General features: G+C 39.8%; 1 protein-coding gene across 1 annotated transcript in view; it reads left to right on the top strand.

Moving 5' to 3' along the window:
- The window catches only part of naaladl2 (N-acetylated alpha-linked acidic dipeptidase like 2), a 795,864-nt gene that overhangs the window by 664,915 nt on the left and 112,216 nt on the right, over positions 1 to 18,733 (top strand). Inside the window, exon 18 of the mRNA XM_042513024.2 lies at positions 13,878 to 13,967. Coding sequence (XP_042368958.1) covers positions 13,878 to 13,967 — 90 coding nt within the window. The remainder of the gene's footprint in view (positions 1 to 13,877; positions 13,968 to 18,733) is intronic.

Consider the following 18,733-nt stretch of genomic DNA (forward strand, 5'->3'; position numbering starts at 1 on the left):
TCCAAGGCAAGATATCCCTTCATAGTGTTTTATCACTTTTGGTTCATTTCAAGCTTTTATTGCTTTGTTGAAGCAGTTTTCCTGTGCTTCTCATATTATCATATCATACTTTTCCAGGCTATTCCCCTTGAAACCAGACTATGTGTAACTTTTCAATCAGTCTCAATCTTCTCAGTCCTCCTCTTACAAATGAAAAGCCATATCCAACAAACTAAATCTTTTTTTTTTTGTTCTATGAATTCCAAATATATCAAAATTAAAGAAAAAGATGTGAGATAAGGGACACATCGTATGCGTACACCGTTACCCTGTGTGTCAGTATTATTCCCCCAAACGTAAAGCTTGCTTAACTCTCTATGGTACGTGTTATGATGCCAATTTGGAAAAAAATGTTGTAGTGGGTTTTTTTTGTCATAAAATAGACCAAATAAAGAAATTTTAAAGAAAACATTTTTGGGGAATACTTTTTGGGGTAAGTTGCCTTGAGGCAACATAATAGTAAGTTATGAAAAAGAGAGTTATTGTTTCAAATTTGAACAAAATTTATTTAAAGACACCTGGAAAATACTCAGTGTTAACTCAAGTAATGCATTACCGCACCACTGCATTATAGTTATAAAAGTAAAGTAAACACTGGCTTGACAAACTGCTTGGCATGCCCATTGAATTTCACTGACTCTGCTGCTGCTGTGACTCTCAAAATAAAGGTAACTAGCTAAATCCCTCTAGCCACCTTTTACACCACAGTGAAAATGTCAATAGAAGTTTGGTCAGAGTCACATACTGTATGGATGTGTTTTGTCAGAGGGCAAAAGTTTGAAGATTTTGCCTGAATGTGCAATGTTGGCCAACTAATGCCTGCTGAGAGCTGCACTTAATATTCAGAGTGGATTCACTCAGTAAATAAGCTCATAAAACACATGACTCAGCTCTATTCTGACTACTTCTGTCTGTTTGGCGCTCCCCTGTGTGGCCGTCAACTGATGAGCAAAAGACAACATGTGTTGTACTTAAGTCTGAACGGGAAAAATCCGGTTTCTTTAGACTCCTGAATGTGATGGCCCCTGACCCTATCAGTGCTCCTCCTGCCGTCTCTTGCGTTTCTCTGTACAGATTGGTTGCAGGTAGAGATGGGCGGAGCCTCGGACTTGATCATTTCCTCCTGGACTGTTTTTAGACAGGCTTCTCATTCTGTCTTTCTCTCTGTCACCATCGACCCTTTTGGTTTGGTTTCCTTATTTGTTAACACCACCACATCATATTTCAAGTAAAATGTTGTTTAAACTGCATTAATCGTGTCATCTTCCTCTTTCTCAAGTTCACTGAGCTTGGGCTGTCACGTAGGTTATCATTTAAGTCGTTAATTAAATATTAAAACACTGAAAAAATGAATTTAATTTTGATGCATGTAATGTCTTTAAATTTATTATTTTTTCTCTCTTTAAATTTAAAGAGAGAGGAAATAAAAAAGGGGGGTCGGATCAGATCTTTAGTCTTCAAATGTAGAGTTGTATGAGCCGCAGCTCACCAGCCGCATCCAAAAAGGAGGCTGTTTGGTCACATCCCATGCTGAAGGCACCTTCTTCTTCTCCATCTTCTCCTCATTCTTTTTAAAGTAATAGAAACAAACATAACATGTCAGTACAGCAGTACAAATAAATATCTACAGTTTGACAAAAACATAACCAGAAGATGTTTTCGTGTCAAAAACAACTGGTCTTATTTGGCCTTGAAAAACTTCATCACCTCACAACTCACAAAGCTTCTGGACAAAGAAGCACTAAGTTTGAAATTCAGGTTAGTTAGCAGGAAAGAAGTTCAAAGGTGATGAAGCCTCTTGGATGAGAGATAAAACATCCACAAGAACAAACAAGTCCAGCTGAGACAGATCATCATGAGTCTTCCATAGTGTCTCTGTCGATGTGTAACATCTGACATCTTATCTGGTCAGATGTGGTCTCATCTATTCTTGTGTACTTTTAAAATAGTCTCACTGACTAGAGTTTTCCTGTTAATGCTTCCATACCTTTGAGAAGATATTTCTGAAGAAGCTGGAGAAGCGGTTGCTTCTCTTGGCCTTGGTCTTATCAGCGTCAACGCTGGTATTACTGAGACGCTCAGAGTCAGGCTGAAGTACGACCTCAGCAACCTGATGATCAGATGGACTCAAGCCCGTGGAAGATGGAGATGAAACATCTCTGGTGTCTTCTGGTGTCTGATCCTCGTCAGTGCTGGCTGACTTGACAGCATCCAAATGTACAAGTGGAGCTGGGTGAATCCTGTTCCTCCGCTGTCCACTAAAACACCTTTTCCATTGCAGCAGTGGATTCAAGGCACGGGACTCTGGTGTCCCGACAGCCTCGGTGGGCTCTGGTGTCCGGACAGCCTCGGTGGGCTCTGGTGTCTGGACAGCCTCAGTGGGCTCTGGTGTCTGGAGAGCCTTAGTGGGCTCTGGTGTCCCGACATCCTCAGTGGGTTCTGGTGTCCCGGCAGTCTTGATAGGCTCTGGTGTCTGGACAGCCTCGGTGGGCTCTGGTGTCCTGGCAGCCTCGGTGGGCTCTAGTGTTTGGACACCCTCGGTGGGCTCTAGTGTTTGGACACCCTCAGTGGGCTCTGGTATCTGGACATCCTCGGTGGGCTCTGGTGTCCAGGCAGCCTCGGTGGGCTCTAGTGTTTGGACACCCTCGCCCTGGAGGTTGGTGAAGGAAGAAGAAGCAGGAGGCAGGTCTCATCTGGACTTCTTCTTCTCCAAAATCATCTGCCTCTGTCTCCAGGTTCTCTGGATACAAGTAGCTTTGGCAGACGTTTGCGATCACCTCATCAATATTCAGTTCAAATGGTGTGATCGCCTCTGAGATCTCTGAGTCAGAAGAGGCCGAATGGGGCGCAGGGACGGCGTCTTCTTCATCCTCCAAAAGATCATAACCTTGCATTAGCTCATCAATAAAATCAGCCTCGGTGGACTCCGACGTCTTGACATCCTCATAATCCACCTGGAGGTTGGTGAAGGAAGAAGAAGCGCAGGAGGCAGGTCTCGCAGCGGTCTGGACTTCCTCTTCTTCTCCAAAATCATCTGCCTCTGTCTCCAGGTTCTCTGGATACAAGTAGCTTTGGCAGACGTTTGCGATCACCTCATCAATATTCAGTTTAAATGGTGTGATCGCCTCTGAGATCTCAGAGTCAGAAGAGGCCGAATGGGGCGCAGGGAAGGCATCTTCTTCATCCTCCAGAAGATCATACAATTGCATCAGCTCATCAATAAAATCAGCCTCAGTGGGCTCTGATGTCTGGACAGCCTCAGTGGGCTCTGGTGTCCAGGCAGCCTAAGTGGACTCCGACGTCTTGACATCCTCATAATCCACCTTGAGGTTGGTGAAGGAAGAAGAGGCACAGGAGGCAGGTCTTGCGACAGTCTGGACCTCCTCTTCTTCTCCAAAATCATCTGCCTCTGTCTCCAGGTTCTCTGGATACAAGTAGCTTTGGCAGACGTTTGCGATCACCTCATCAATATTCAGTTCAAATGGTGTGATCGCCTCTGAGTTCTCTGAGTCAGGAGAGGGACACCTGCTGTCCTCGCTGATGGCCGATTGGGGCCCGGGGAAGGTGTCCTCTTCGTCCTCCAGAAGATCATACAATTGCAACAGCTCATCAATATAATCAAGATTCTCATCAATGTCCTCTGAGATAGGGATGTTGTCAGTCTCAGAGAACTCCGAGATCATGGAGAATGCAGGAGAGCTGGGGATTTCATCCATGTTCTCTGCTTCTTTGTCCATGTTACTTGAGTCAGAAATCTAGTGAAGAAACATAAACATTAGAGAAATGTAAGCTTTGCGAAAGAGTGTTTTGAAACACAAGTAGAGCTACACATGCTTTTTAAGTCTTGTATTGAGAATTTCAACACATTTTTTTTTAAAAAGTGTGGATATCACTGTAACTGACATCAAGTGGAACAAGATATTATCTTGTGCACACACAAAAACTTGTGTGTGCACAGTTTTCCCACAACAACAAAAAAAAAAGATCACCTTTCAGGAATTTTGGAATCAAACATTAGTTCTTAATATTGCTTTACAGAATAATACATACTTATTTATCCCTTTTATGAATTATAACATTAGTTTTTATAACGTGTTGACGCTGCAAACAAAGCTATGATGATTTGTCATAGTTCTGTTCATGACTCTCACAATTTTGCTGATAGAAACTTTTGAATTATTGATGTTTGCATCCCCGTGCTTCTTTCCAGTCTTTCAATTTCTACTTTTTAAAATGTTTGTTGTGCTAGTAGATGTGCTATCCCTAATTCTCAATGATACCATATGACATATGTGATACATTCACATAATGGCTACATGAGACTTAGTAGTTTGACACATCACATGTTTCTGTGGCTACAAACATTTTAAATTGCTTGCATGCATTCTCAATAAGTGCATTGAATTCACTTGCTATAAAATTTGAAGCAGGGTATTATCTGAAAAACCTCAAATACAAGCCTCTCTCTTTACCACAAAAAACAGCCATAAGTTTAAACTATAAAAACAGTTGGATTTTAGGAGGGAAATGCTTTTCTCTAAATGTGTGAATTAACTGAAGATATTTAGATCACTATGCCATAAAAATATGCTCAACTCTTGTTCTTTCATATAAAATATGCCTTACACCAACAAAACTTCTATTTTTTGCTATTTTTTTGGTTGTTGAGTTTTCATCTTGTTTCTGTGTAAATCTGAACAGATACTACCGATCCTCTACCTCACACTAAAACTCAATCACTGGTGCTGTTTCACTAAAAAACTTCTTTATCACCCTTTAAATATGTTTATTAAATTGTGCAAATCAATTTCTAAACTCTGAACCAATTTAGTGCTTAATCTTTGGTGAAGTGCATTCACTTACCAGTCTGTTTTCAGACATTTTCAGATGAGCTGGGTTGCTCTGAGCTTTCTGTAAATCAGGTTTACTCAGTAAAAGTGGTTTGCTTTCCTCTCATGGAAAAATGTTCATATGTTAGTGCAGATAATCTCCGTGCTGTGTTCAGTGTGGATGCCAAGTCTGTACTGAGCTGGTAGAATCGATGGATGGAAGAGGATGGAAGGTCTCGGAATTCTCAGTGTTCTGGAACTTCTGTCACCATTCTCATCCTTATTTGTCTAAGTTTGTGTGTGTGTGTGTGTGTGTGTGTGTGTGTGTGTGTGTGTGTGTGTAAGAGAGTAGTTGGTGTTTTCTCTATTTCAGCCTCAGTTTAGAACATTAGCTTGTTTAAAGCTTTCATGCATTTAAAGAAAAAATATTTTGGCTTAAGGTGATTATTTTGAACTTTTTGAATAGGAAGACTATGCTGAAACCAAAACAAGTTGTCATAAAGGTACAACCTTTTCAAGATGGCGGCATATAGAGCAGGTGCATTCACAGGTGCATTCACACAAAAAGCTTTATGACTTTTAAGACCTGCTAACGTCAATTCTCTTAAAATCTGTTGACATCAACCTGCTCCTAATTTTATACAGCCATGGACAAATTGATGCAAAAAATGCTTATATTATAAGCCGACAAACAAGCCAAGTCACAACACACTCCTGTTATAATCAGTTATTTAGCAGTGTTTATAATGAAGACTCTAAATTCAAACAACTTCCAGATGCTGGTAAGAGCTGATAGTTGCTGGACCACAAATCTTAGCCCTTTTTACACAGCGATCATGCTATTGAGAAGCAACAAAGTCCCTTTTTTATGCCTCCTTTGCATTTTGAGACAGAACCAAATGAAGGCAGTATCATGATGCACCAGTGTGTAATTATGCACTACATCCGGCATCCTGCAATTAAAAAAAAATGACAGGCGGGACATGTAACACAACTGCATCTACTTTTAGTGTGTCACACATCATACAAATTGGAAGCACTTTCTAAAAGACAAGAAAGGCAAAACATTTCTATCAAAATCATTTATTGTCTCTGTTGTATGGCAACTGATCTCGTCCTTTGGAGGACAAGGAGCTTCCAAATCTCATTGTTTTCCCAACATGTGGACATTTATGGCAGTTATTGTTCTTCTTTGAATTAGCATGCTAAACAGCTAAAAGTTAAAAGGTGCTTTTTAAATTTCCCGCGGTGTGATCTCTAACATAATACATGATGAAAACGTCACACCTTCATACCCATGGTCACATCTTTCCAGCTTCAGGCTTTACACAGACCTAATTTCAGCACTGTTACGCCCCTAGCTCAGAGGTGAGACCACTCTGTTGCCCCTATCTGCGGTCATATAAACAGAATGGTGAAGCAGCGTAATAGCATGATATTCCCACCTTGAAAATGCAGTGATAAAATTGCTAATACTTAATGATGTTGGAATCAGAAAAGGTGAGGAAGGATGACGTAGTTGATTAAATACAACACTTAATGCAAAAGCAGGTATGAACAAAGGTGGAGTAAACATAAGAGTGGTCACCTATAGCAGTCTGACTCTTAAGGGACATTTTTCAGGGCACTCTTACACCTGTGACTGTGACTAGACTTGTGACTAGTGTGATCAAATGGATATTTTTGAAGCAAAATGTATCCATCCACCATTCTATCTCAACATATCATGAGCAAGATGCATACTTCCAAATGACGTGACGTCAACAAATGCTGGCACAGACAGTTAGAATTAAGCGTAGGGAGGCACATGGTAAGGTGTAGAAAAAAAACACCACAATCAGACAGGAAGCTTAACACCAGACATCTGCATTAAAGCCCAGGGTTTGTTGGACCCATCCCTCACCCCTCCCATCCACACCATAAGCGCCCTCGCTCTCCTTAAATCGTCAATATTGGCAAAGTTTCAACCTGATGCCATCCTGCCACGTTGCATGCAGATGTGAGTGGTTGCGCCCGGCCATGTCGTCCAGTGATGCGGCAGATACCGTCCGGACGTCCACTGTTGTATAAAAAACACCACGATTGGTTGTGTCCAGATGTGTTCTCACCTGACACTGTCCAGCGGCATTTCATGCAAATGTGAAGGGTGGCTTTTCATGTCTGATCTTACACTAAAAGCACTGTCAAAGTTTTGGTATTTTATGAATATGGAATGAGAACAGGCTGAATATTTAAATGCATATTCACTTACTACTGATGATCAGCGATGCTAAACAGTTGGATCACATTTCACTGCAGTTGTACCTTGTGTAATTCCATGTGACGAATAAATGATTAATTAAAATATCCTTCATTACTGATAGAAATCATGGGCGATCATTAATGTGGTGAACTCCAGATGATGAGGCGGGGGCATGTGAACTCCTGTTAAGTCTCGACTCTCATTAGTACAAACTTTTTAGCTTTTTAGTGCAGACCAGTGAACCTTGCATAGCATGCAGGTCTTGTCACAGTAAAATGTTTTGTGATATAGAAGATTTTTTTTTAAAAAAAAATCCATTTTCATTGAGCTATTCCAAATTAAATATCAAATCATGGCTTTGATGAAAATTCATCATAGCATTTTTGTCAAATTATGATCATTAAAAACATGGGAAGAGAAAGCAAGACAAGCCCAGGATCAAGGCCCAGACGGTCTGTACTATGAGAGATGAAGTGAGGGGGTAGATAGCACTACAAAGGCCTCTAAGTACACTGTGAATGGAACTGGTGTCTTTGATCCTGGCTGTCTCTCTCTTTGTTTTAGGGCTTTAGCTCTCCAAAACCCTTCATCCTGGCCCTGTGAAGTACAGAGCAGAGTGCTTGATTTGGCCTGCTGCTTAGCACCACGTATCCATGGCTAATGGCATTGGATCAGCAGGTGGATGCAGTGGAGTGTTGATGTACAGGATGTGCGTGCATGCGTGCGTGCGTGCTTGTATTTAGAAATACTCTCCAGCATTTCTACAATCCTGTTAATCCAAAGGCCAGTAACACTGAGCAGTGTTTACCTCACTGTTGGGGATTGGTCTATTTCTAGTATGAAGTGGGTGCATGGGATAAACTCCCAGTAAACCTGTAGTAGCTGATTTGTTTGGCCACTAGGGGCAGCAGAAACAAGCTGTAAACACAACATTTTGGTTGATATGGTATGCTTGTTAGCACAGTGTTGCCAACTTGGCGACTGTGTTGCTATATTTAGCGACTTTTCAGACCCTCCTGGCAACTTTATTTCTAAAAAGCAACTAGTGTCAAATTTAGCATGGTACATGGGTTAATGAAAACAGTACTTGAAAATTAAGAGCCAATATTGGAAACTTCCTGATTCTCTCTGCAGTGCTGTTTCTTGTTCATTCTGTGCTTTTTTTTTTTCTTTTTTTTCAGAAATATACGAGAGCACAGTAAGTTTTGGGGTGAAAGAAGAGAAGAAAATTCACTCTTGTTCATTGGGAATTATTTTAACAAGTCATGTCAAAAAAACGCTACTGTATCCTATAGGGTAGGGCTGGGCGATAGGGCCTGTAAGGCATGGCTTTAAAATAATAACATTAAAATAATATTTTTAGGCTGTATTGCTATACACAATATATAAATCTCGATATTTTGAAATCTCTAAACTACTGTAAAGTACTAAAATATAAAACTATTAAATGAACCACAATTACAAATAAAGTGTTGTGTGTTATATTAAAGTTTAATGAAATACTGTTATAATTTTAAATAAAGTTAAGCATGAAGTTCAATAAAAAAATAGTTACAGTAAAGTTGAATAAAATGTTGTTATAATTATTGTGTTATGTATATTTCCTATATTCACCTAACCCTAGTTCTGTGCCTGACTTTTCATACCCAAAACTACATCCAAATGACAGAAGGAGCCCCTCTTTTGGGTACAAACTTAGTGCCATAAGCCAAAAAACATAGGGTAAAATATCCAAAACTTAATTAACAACAGTAATATTTTTACATTTTAAATTATGGTATGGAAGAAAACATGATATATACAATAAATACTTCATTTTTGGGTCCTTTTCTAGGCAATTCTTGTTTATTTTGTTTTATTCTTTTATTTATTTATGTTTGCTTATTGTCAGGTAATTGACATATGACTTTTTTTTCCCTTTTTTTTGTTTTTGCTAAATTTTTTGGCCATGTCTTGTTAAGTTCCTTGTTTCCTTGTACCTCTGTTTTTGAAAGAAATCAAACTAATTTGCTCAGGTTTCAAAGGGTTAAACCACTCATCACATCACAAGTTGTAGCAGAGAAACACAACTTGACCAACAGCTACACAAATCTTCTGGGTTCAAATAGCACTTGAAGCCTTGGCATTGTGAGATTTTAATTCTTCTCCTCTAAATGTAGGCAGTGAGGTTTCTTTTTGGGGAATGCTGCACATATTCAGCTTGACATCCACAACAGGGGCATATTTTGAGGCAGATGTTACGCTCAATAATTCACATATTTATTCAGAGGCAGCATACAAAGAGGCTTCATAAAAACTTTCTGCTAGTGCCCTCTTGGAATGTGTAAATATGTGAATTATTGAATTAAACTTCTATTCCCCATATGTGCCCACACTGCCACTGCCATATTGCCTGTTTGAGATTGTTGGTGACTTGCATCACACATTAAAGCTGCTTTTCCTGGCTGAGTTACTGAACCTGGCTGATTTCCTAAGTTTAAGTGTTTTTCCTCCAGTAGGCTGAAAACGTTGGGTACCCATGTCTATGAAATATAACATACAGAATCCTACTGATTACATCTTTGCTCAACTCTGAAAAACTTAGCTCTGTTTTTTCCAGCCAGGGACACCACAACACAAACCAAGGATCTGAACATCACACTGTGGTCTCAGTCATCAAACACTGATGCTTTATCAAGCCTCTTATAGTCGGACACCCTTCAGCGTATCTGTGAGATCTGTGAGATCTGAGACGTATGGCTGATACACATTGTAATGTGGTTAATGAACAGTCAGGGTTATGTTTAGGCTACAAAACGTGTTGGTTAAATTGAGAGAAAAGATCAGGTTTTGGCTCAAAACAAGTGTGTTTGTTACATAACGGGATGTGACGTAAATACATCATATGAGTGACATCAGTGGGTGACAAAAGTACGTAAATCACATAACTTTAGCACAACACTGACTTTTTTCACAGTGGACATAGATAGTGACATAACGTGCCATTTAAACATTGTTGACTTTTGGTTTCTCACAGGATGTACTGCAGTCTTTTCCCTCCATCCTACACAGACTTTCTTGCTGTTTATACTGTATCTGTTACTTTTAGTTAAGTATTGCTGCACATGGATTTACTGTAATAATAATTATAGATAGGACTTATAAAGCACTGAAATGCACAGGGCTGAAATGCAAAAAGAAAAATACAAATACAAAGTACAGAAAGACGCGTACATGAAATAGAAGAACAAATACAGGAGATAGTTGAGAGCCAGGTGCGTCTCATAAAGATGCTAAAGAGTGTGTTTGGCATCAATTTAATATGCAGAGGGCCATGACAAAGCTTCGGTATTTGAAGCCCTGGAAATAAGAACAGGCTGGACAACTACATTTTCACAAGGTTCACTAACTAATGTGCATTTGTATCATCATCCATGGCTCATGAAAATTATCATTTTGAATCTTTATCACAACTTTTTTACAACAATAAGATCCTACTGAAAAGTCTACCCTAGTATTTCTAGGATTTATATTTATTTGATTATTCATCACCTGGCAATTCACCTCCAGGGCCAACATCCTGGGCAAGAAGCACAACTGCCTTTGGATTAAATTTGTGTTTTTGGAGTTTTTTTTCAACACACCCTAGTTCTGGGGCGTTGACGCATCGCACCGTTTCACACAGCGCGCGTAATGAGAGCATGAGCAGCGCTGGGCATGTTGTTTTTTGTTTCGGCGCTCATGTATCAAGGTATCGCGTGCACACTGCTCGCCCGAGCAGCGCCTGTCAGGCGTGTCTGAGCTGCGTGTCAGCTGCAGCACATCTACAGAAACAGTGGCTCGCCATTTGATGATGATGCTCGCAACTCTACCACTTTATACCGTAATTTAAAGTCTCTGTCACAGAGATGAGAAAATACAAAGATGTTTGTTTTACCTAAACTTCCTTGTTTCCCTTTCAAAACAAAAGCTATCTGACTGTGTCTGTGTGGACAGAATGCAATCAGTTGCTGATACAATGCATTTTATTTTGAAGCATGTACAGGATGGGGTTGTCAGCTGTGCAGGAGCTTGTATAACTTCATAAATGAGTGGAATATGTGCTTATAAATATGAAAATACAGCACTTATATCAGCAGGCAGTGGTATGCCTTAAGGTCCAGTTAAGGCTGGACTATTTTGATGCAGAAAGAATGTACTAGTTATAATTATTTCTGTTAGAGAAAAGTTATAGTGTTATTCAAATTGCACTAATTTTACTGTAAGATGTTTTGTTGGACTGCTAGATTTGAGGTTTGTTACTGTAACAAAGAGTAACTGTTTTGCTAAGTGACTTGAACTTTACATTGTTTTCTTTATTTTGCTGTTGGATTGCTAAATGTAGATTGTACTACATTCCTTTTACTTGAGTGGAACAAGCTCTTGCATTAATTTTATTTTGGAGAGACTTTATATCAGACTGTAAAACACAGATTACCAGTTAAGACTGGGCTATTTTTTGTTGGGGAATAATGCCCTGCCGTGTATGACAAGTTTTAAAATGTTATTTTGAGTAAATTTGTTGTTTTATTTATTGAGTAATAAAAAAAAAATAGATCAATTGAAAAAATAATCAACTAATTAATCGTTTAATCAAAAAAATAACAGTTAGATCAATTGAAAAAATAATCAACAAATTAATTGATTAATCAAAAAAAAATCCATAAATTAATCGACAAAAAATCATTGTTAGGTGCAGCCCTAACACACTTTCACCCCAACTCTTCAGATATTGCAGTTTCATCAGTGCTGTTCAGGCCTACATATGACACGCTCGGTATTCTCCTGCATCTGTTGTTGACGTCCTGGCATGCTATGTCAATTTACACCTCTTAATTGCAACGTACCTTTCCGAATCACCCCTTCGTTTTCACAGGAAATATACAGTTCCAGCACCTTAGATGCATACAGTCTTTTTCGACATAAACATACGTCAGTAAAACACATCATACTTATTTTTATTTCCTAGTGTAACAAAGCACATGGTTATGTTTGGAAAAAAAAGTCACTGTTCGGTTTAGCATTTATACGTGAAGTGAACAGCAGACTCCTGAGTGAAAGTCTGGAGTGTGTTGGACCAATTCACCACCCCTCCCGATCGCCCTATTGGGACTTTCCATCTCCTTATTAATACATCGTTACCAGCAACTGACGCAGTTCAGCGGCGTATCATACCACTGCAACAGCTGCTGACCAGCCATGTTATAAAGTATCATATTGCTGCAACAGATGGCTTTGGCATCAGTATCTGACACTGAAATCACTGACCAAGCAAGGAATGAGGACAAGCTGACCAATACTCCATTCCAGTATTCCTATAATTTACATTAATATTGGCACAATCATCATCTGCTACATAAATATTAAACTCGTTATTTACTTTAAATGCAATGCAATTCAAAATTTTATGGTACAAACATGAATTTTATGCTCAACTGTTTATTAACTGTAACATAATATTTTCCTTAGTCTGAGACAAGTGGTTAAGGTATGGTAAGAGTTGGGGAACTAAAACATAGTATATTGGCCTATACAGTAGTTGCCATGTGTAGATAGTGTAAAACGAAAGACCGGAAAACATTGTCATTGAACATATGGTATGATTTTGCAGAAAAGTCCAGAATCATACGTTCTTGTCTGATGATAAATACACAAAACATGCACAGGTAAACTTACAACAGGGCCACAACCTACTTATGTCCACCGTGTTGTATTGAAACTCAGGTCATGAGACTGTTTAATCTTGTTTCTTTTAGCTTTCGAGAAAAACTCCTGGATTTTTTAATTAAATATCCATATCAAGGCTTGAATGAATGTAATGCTTCTAACAGACTGCTATTACCAGAACGTAAATGTCAAGTTGACAGTTCTGATTGGTATGTACATGAAACAGAGAGGACCAGTCAAAACCCAGCTGTCAAAAATGAGTTAATGAATGAAAACTTTATTACCTTTTACAGATTTTGTGATGATAAAAAGGAAAACCAACACTGAACACATCATAAGTCTGTGTCCAATAACAAATAAATACATGATTACTGGGTCTATTGTGGAGATTCTAAATTTCAAGCACTCAGGCAGGCTGGGGATGGAACTTATGCAGTGTGTGTGTTGTCAGATATATCTAGATTTCCCAGAGAAAAACAGTAGAAATTGAGTGTTTGAACCTTTGAGATTCTTTGCCTCTGCTACTTAATTTGACTCTATGAAAAAAAACACAAAAAAACAATTCCTCTACAAAAGCAGCAGCGCCACTTTGAAGTCACAAAGAGGTGCTTTGTTTTGGTACATTACAAAGTATGCAGAGGTGACAGTGTGGTAGTTCTGGGGTCTGTGCACGCACGGTTACATGACTTTGTAGCAGCATCTTATACTGTGTGTGTGAGTGTGTGTGTGTGCACGCACGAGCGCACAAGCACAGTCTATATGTCTGTATTTGACAGCAGAACAAAACGTCCTGGCAGCTCGGTGGCCTTGAGAGCAGTTACTGTTGTTTCCTGTCAAAAGCTTGACAGGTCACTCCACTCTTAGAATAGAATAAAACAAACTAGAATAAACCAGATAAGAAAAGTAAAAAGACAAAGGGAGTAAGCTTTTATTTCAGTTTGGCTTGGATTTTGGAATCGCTGTGGTGCGGCATTGTTTCTGAATAAGATAATGATCTGACTTGGGGAAAAAAACAGGAGATTGAAAGGATTCTTTGTGGTGTTCAGTGTGAAAATTACTTCTTCTTTTTTTTTTCACCTCAGAATACCAGTTTCCTGTCAGAAGCCCAATTTTCTGCTGAGTCACCAGAGACCCTGGATCCGCTTTTCAAGTTCCATGAGACCATCGCGAAGGTAGGGCCACAATAATTCTCCCGTTTCTACCAATACAAGCTCTGTATCACTGAGGCAGCCATGTCTCCCAAATCAGCACTGTAACAACAGTACCTGAAGTGGAAAATGATAAGTGCCAGTACTTCCCTTATTCACCTGTCGATGTGTGTATTGGGTAAGTGTCGGTCAACCAAAGAGTCATTTTATGAGTCTGTGCTGGTGAACAACATGAACTGGGTTACTGAAATGAACAGATGGGCTCCTCAGTAGATGTGGCGGTAGCTGTTGGTGGTTTTTCCAGCGCTAAAGTTACATCAACTGTAGTGCTGAGTTTCAGTACTTGGAACCTTTAAGGTATCGACCAAGACAACTCGGTACCAAGTGGTATCGAAATGTATCCAGTCAAACAATACCTGCATACCTGTCCCATCTCTCTGTCGGATCAGCTTAGTTTCTGTTTCAGCCATCTTGATCCGCTATACTCATGGTGAACAGTCAGTCAGTTCGTCTGCCCACCAAGTACGACGCACACAGCAAGAGCAGCAGCAGCCAACCTCCAATACTGTGCCAACAAACTCATGCCATCACCACAATGGCTCAACTCTGTTGTTTAACCCATTGATAACAAGCTTTGTGATGCTAACAGTTACTGTGTGTGTCTCACAGCTTACCCCAGTGGGAAGCTAACACTCTGCAGCTTCAATTTCTCTGGTCACTAGAGGTGAAAACCAAAATTTAAGAAATGTCGATGTCCAGCAACGTTAGTGGCCAGTTTGGTTGTTTTAAGAGGATAAAGATGGGTGTTTACCATACTTGGCGTAGTAACCCTTGCTTTCTCTCTTTTTCTCAATCCTTATCCATCTCTCGAGTGACAGTATACACACCACTGAATTCATACTCCATTTACATTATGGGTTATCAGTATCACTTCAAAGGTACTGGTAGCAGTACTGGTATTGTAATTTTTTAAATACCCAGCCTGATCAACAGGCCCTTTGCTGCCTCTGGTCTGCTTTTAGTAACACAGGATTTTAATTTCAAAGCTCTGTAGTGTCATCTTCTGACTCTGTTTGTGTTCTCCTAGTGTTGCCATTTTGGAGCCAGGTCAACATTATTCTCACCTTATAATAAGCAATAAAATGATAAAGCAAATAAAGCCGGCAGCCAAGAACAGGAATGGGTGTGTTGTGCCCCCAGTGAACCCTGGGTAATGCAGTTCATTTAAGGTCATGATGATTCTCCCAGAGAACATGGTATGAAGAGGCCAGAAAAGAGTGTTGGCAGCACGTGCCACTGTGCAAGAACAAGTCATCATACACTCGTACCAGTGACTACTGGCCATAGAGAGTAAGAACAATAGACATAGCAACCATAGCATCACCAGCTGGTTTGTGGAATGCCGTTTTGAAGTCTCAAGTTTGGCATTGCAGCTGTTGCCATCTTGTTTTTTGGAGCCAGAAGTAACCATTTTTGGGTGAGAGGCTGTAGCTGTGGAGGAGCAAGGGTTGGATCTGGCCCTGCTGTTAAATACCCGTCATTTTTGGCCTCAATAAAATGTAAATAGTTGCATTATATCAAAATTTCACCCAAATACAGTCATCATAAATGTTGTAATTAGCTATAGAGAACAAAGCAGTTATATGTACCAGGCTGTAAACATGTTTATCTCTGCTGTGAAGTTGGACATTTTAATATGGTGGCGGGGGTCTTTGGGGATGGGATCATTTCCAGGGCCAGCCTCAGGTGACCGTTTGATGAACTGCAGTTTTTGGCACTTCCGCATTGGCTTAATTTTTCAGCCTTTGAGGTTGAATGAGATAACAAACCTGGTGGGATTGCACTGTGTAACAGTAACTAGTTGATGCAATGTTATACTCAATTGAAAATACTATTACAATGGGGTCAGGACAGCTTTGATTGAACATCTTTTCCATTAAGTGCAAAACAAACCAAAAACAAAATAAAAATGGAAAAGAAAGAGGCCAAATTCTGCTAAAAAAAAAAAAAAAAAGTACCAGGAAAACATTCAGTGGTTCCTCAGTCATCTATAAATTTCGATATGACAAAAAAGTATAATTAGGCCTACTAAAATAATCCCTCTGTACGAAAAAAAAAAACTTTAATTGCCAATTGTTTTGTTAAAACCTCATTAAAGTTGCTATGTTTGTGTTTTTTGCGAACAGCTATCCAAAAGTTAGCACAGCTGAAGTATCTAACTCTAATCTCAGGCCCTCATAGCAGATCCGAGTGACTCAACTCAACAATCTCAACTAATTTAAGTCTCTCAGCAGCTCATCAAGTTGAGTATAAGAATGCTGATAATACAGGATCTCTAGATTGTAGAAGCATTTTCGATTGCTAGAGTAATATGGTGGAAAAAACACTGCCAGGAGCTTGATTTACCCACACCAAGTGTTATGACTCCAGCTCAGCGGAAGCAATGTTAGAGTCAAACAAACAACTAGAATTTGTAAAACAAAGTTCCTTGTAAATAAAGTCAATCAGAAGTTAACAAAGGAACAGAAAGTGGTTGCTGATAACAATGCTGCTTCACTGGCTGAGAGAGACAGTGTGAGTGGAGCTCCACAGAGTTTTTCAGGGCCAGTCAACAGACGCCAGGAAATTAAGAGAAGATGAGGGAGCAAGTCCAGGTTACCTGCAAAGTGCAGCATACAGAACAGCCAACACGTTCTCATTCCAAGTCATCATTTATTGCTGCAGTGGACCTCTGCGTCTACATATTATGTTCTAGGTATCCTTCTGTGTCTCTGTTGATGATTCGGGATGCCACTACTTTAATCTCAACTCAGACACACGGTGGGATTACGCTGCATGCAGGAATTGTCAGTAACCGTGAAAGTAAAAGGCAATACCACATTCCCTTTTGATTAGGGTAAAAGATTTATCCGTTTGGCGTTTTGTCTCACTATAGTTGTGTGTCTGTGTCCACCATTTTTTTTTAGCTTTCCTAAGATGTGTGTTGCTTATGGTCTGGCTTCTTATTACCATTTTATAAAGTCTAGACCTCACCTACAAGCTGCATCAGGTACCTCATGACCACGGCAAAATCTGATGAAGAAAATGCAGGCAGTCGGCAGAGTTTCTGCGGATAAATACACTGCCACACACTTCTAGTCAGATAATTTAGAGGGATGACTTTTGTGTTAGCTTATACATTGTTAGGATTTTCAGGAAAATTCTGCACAGTATACCCTTAAATGAATCCATAGTTTGTATTACAGATCTTATGAGCCATGAAGTGACTGAAACATCAGTGTTCTGGAAGATGGTGACTGAGTTTATGCAAACATTAATATTGTGGCTGAATCACTGATTTTAATTGTTGAGCCATAATGTAACAGTTTATCTTTATCTCCTAGTAACACTGCGGGCGGCTGGGGCTCAGGTGGTAGAGTGGGTTGTCCTCTAATCGAAAAGTTGGCGGCTTGATCCCCAGCTTCTTCAGTCAACATTTCCAAGTGTCCTTGGGCAAGATGCTCAACTCCAAATTTCCAATGGCTGTTCCATCAGTGCGTGAACCTTGTGGCAACATGTATGGTAGCCTCAGCCACCAGCATGTGAGTGTGTGTGTATGGGTGAATGTGACACATTGTGTAAAAAGTGCTTTGAGTGGCTGAAAAAAAAGGCACTATATAAGTGCAGGTCCATTGAACTCCAGGAAGGTTCATGATGGCTTTCCCAATTACCTGCTTTTGTTTTGAGACGTCTGTAGAGACACTGGTAGCGTCCTTCTGCTGTTGCTAGGCAACCACAATGCCGGCCGCTGTCAGTCACTCAGCTGGTGAGGCAGATGAAATTAGCAGGGTGATTAGCTAAGTAAAGTATAAAAAGGTCAGTGTTGATTTAAGCTGTGACAGTCAGAGCCTGATAGCATTTATTGATATTCAGTGGAGATGAAGCCAGCTGTGCAGAAACAATCACAACTGTCCTTACTGTCAGTTTGCTACTATAGAACATCTCATTAAAAAAAGTCTCCCTCTGAGAGATAGAATTTTCTTCTCTGGGCTGCACATCTTTCAACTTTGTACATTCATGGCAGTTTTCTAAAAAATGCAATGTGTGTTAGGAAAATAGACAAGGCACCTGGAGGTCAAAAGCAGCATAAATAAGAAAAAAAAACAAAAAAAACACTTAACACTCCTAAATATACATCCTGTGTAATCAGAGTTGTCGTTTTTTCTTTTGTTGCCATAAAAATTAGAATTACCTTAATCATTGACTTTTCTGTGAGAGTCAGATAAATACACACCGCTTCCGCAAGTTGTGGCCAAATCAGGATTTCAATCTAAACTCACAGTTTGGATCTTTTAAAATAACCCTCACTGTTAGGAGGAACACTGATTGCTTACAGTGTCGACGGCACCAGCTCTCGCCACAGTGTCACCATTTATAAATTACAAGGCACGGTGACATTTTCATTATCTTTTATGGAGGCCCAGTTCTAAATGAACACACTTTATTTTGATATGTCCTTACCTTGGCACCTCATATGTGTGAAATTACACTTAGTTACCAACTACCGCCCTGACAGGAGAACTGCACTGCCAAAATGTACAACCTGTTAGCAAGGACAGTACCCCAGCCTACTGCTGTGTATTTTCAACTCCTTAACAGCCTCTCCAGATAGATAGACAAAGAGAACTTTATTCAGTACTGCAGAGAGTGGAGGAGAGGACAGAAGCCGTTTAATTTGGGTGACAATGATGTAAAGGCGCGACGATAACGAGTTTGTACAAAAGAAGCTTTTCTCCTGGTGAACAGGGAGC

Source organism: Plectropomus leopardus, chromosome 5 (genome assembly GCF_026936395.1).
Source record: "Plectropomus leopardus strain MGB_pleo_1.0 chromosome 5, ASM2693639v1, whole genome shotgun sequence".
Taxonomy (NCBI): domain Eukaryota; kingdom Metazoa; phylum Chordata; class Actinopteri; order Perciformes; family Serranidae; genus Plectropomus; species Plectropomus leopardus.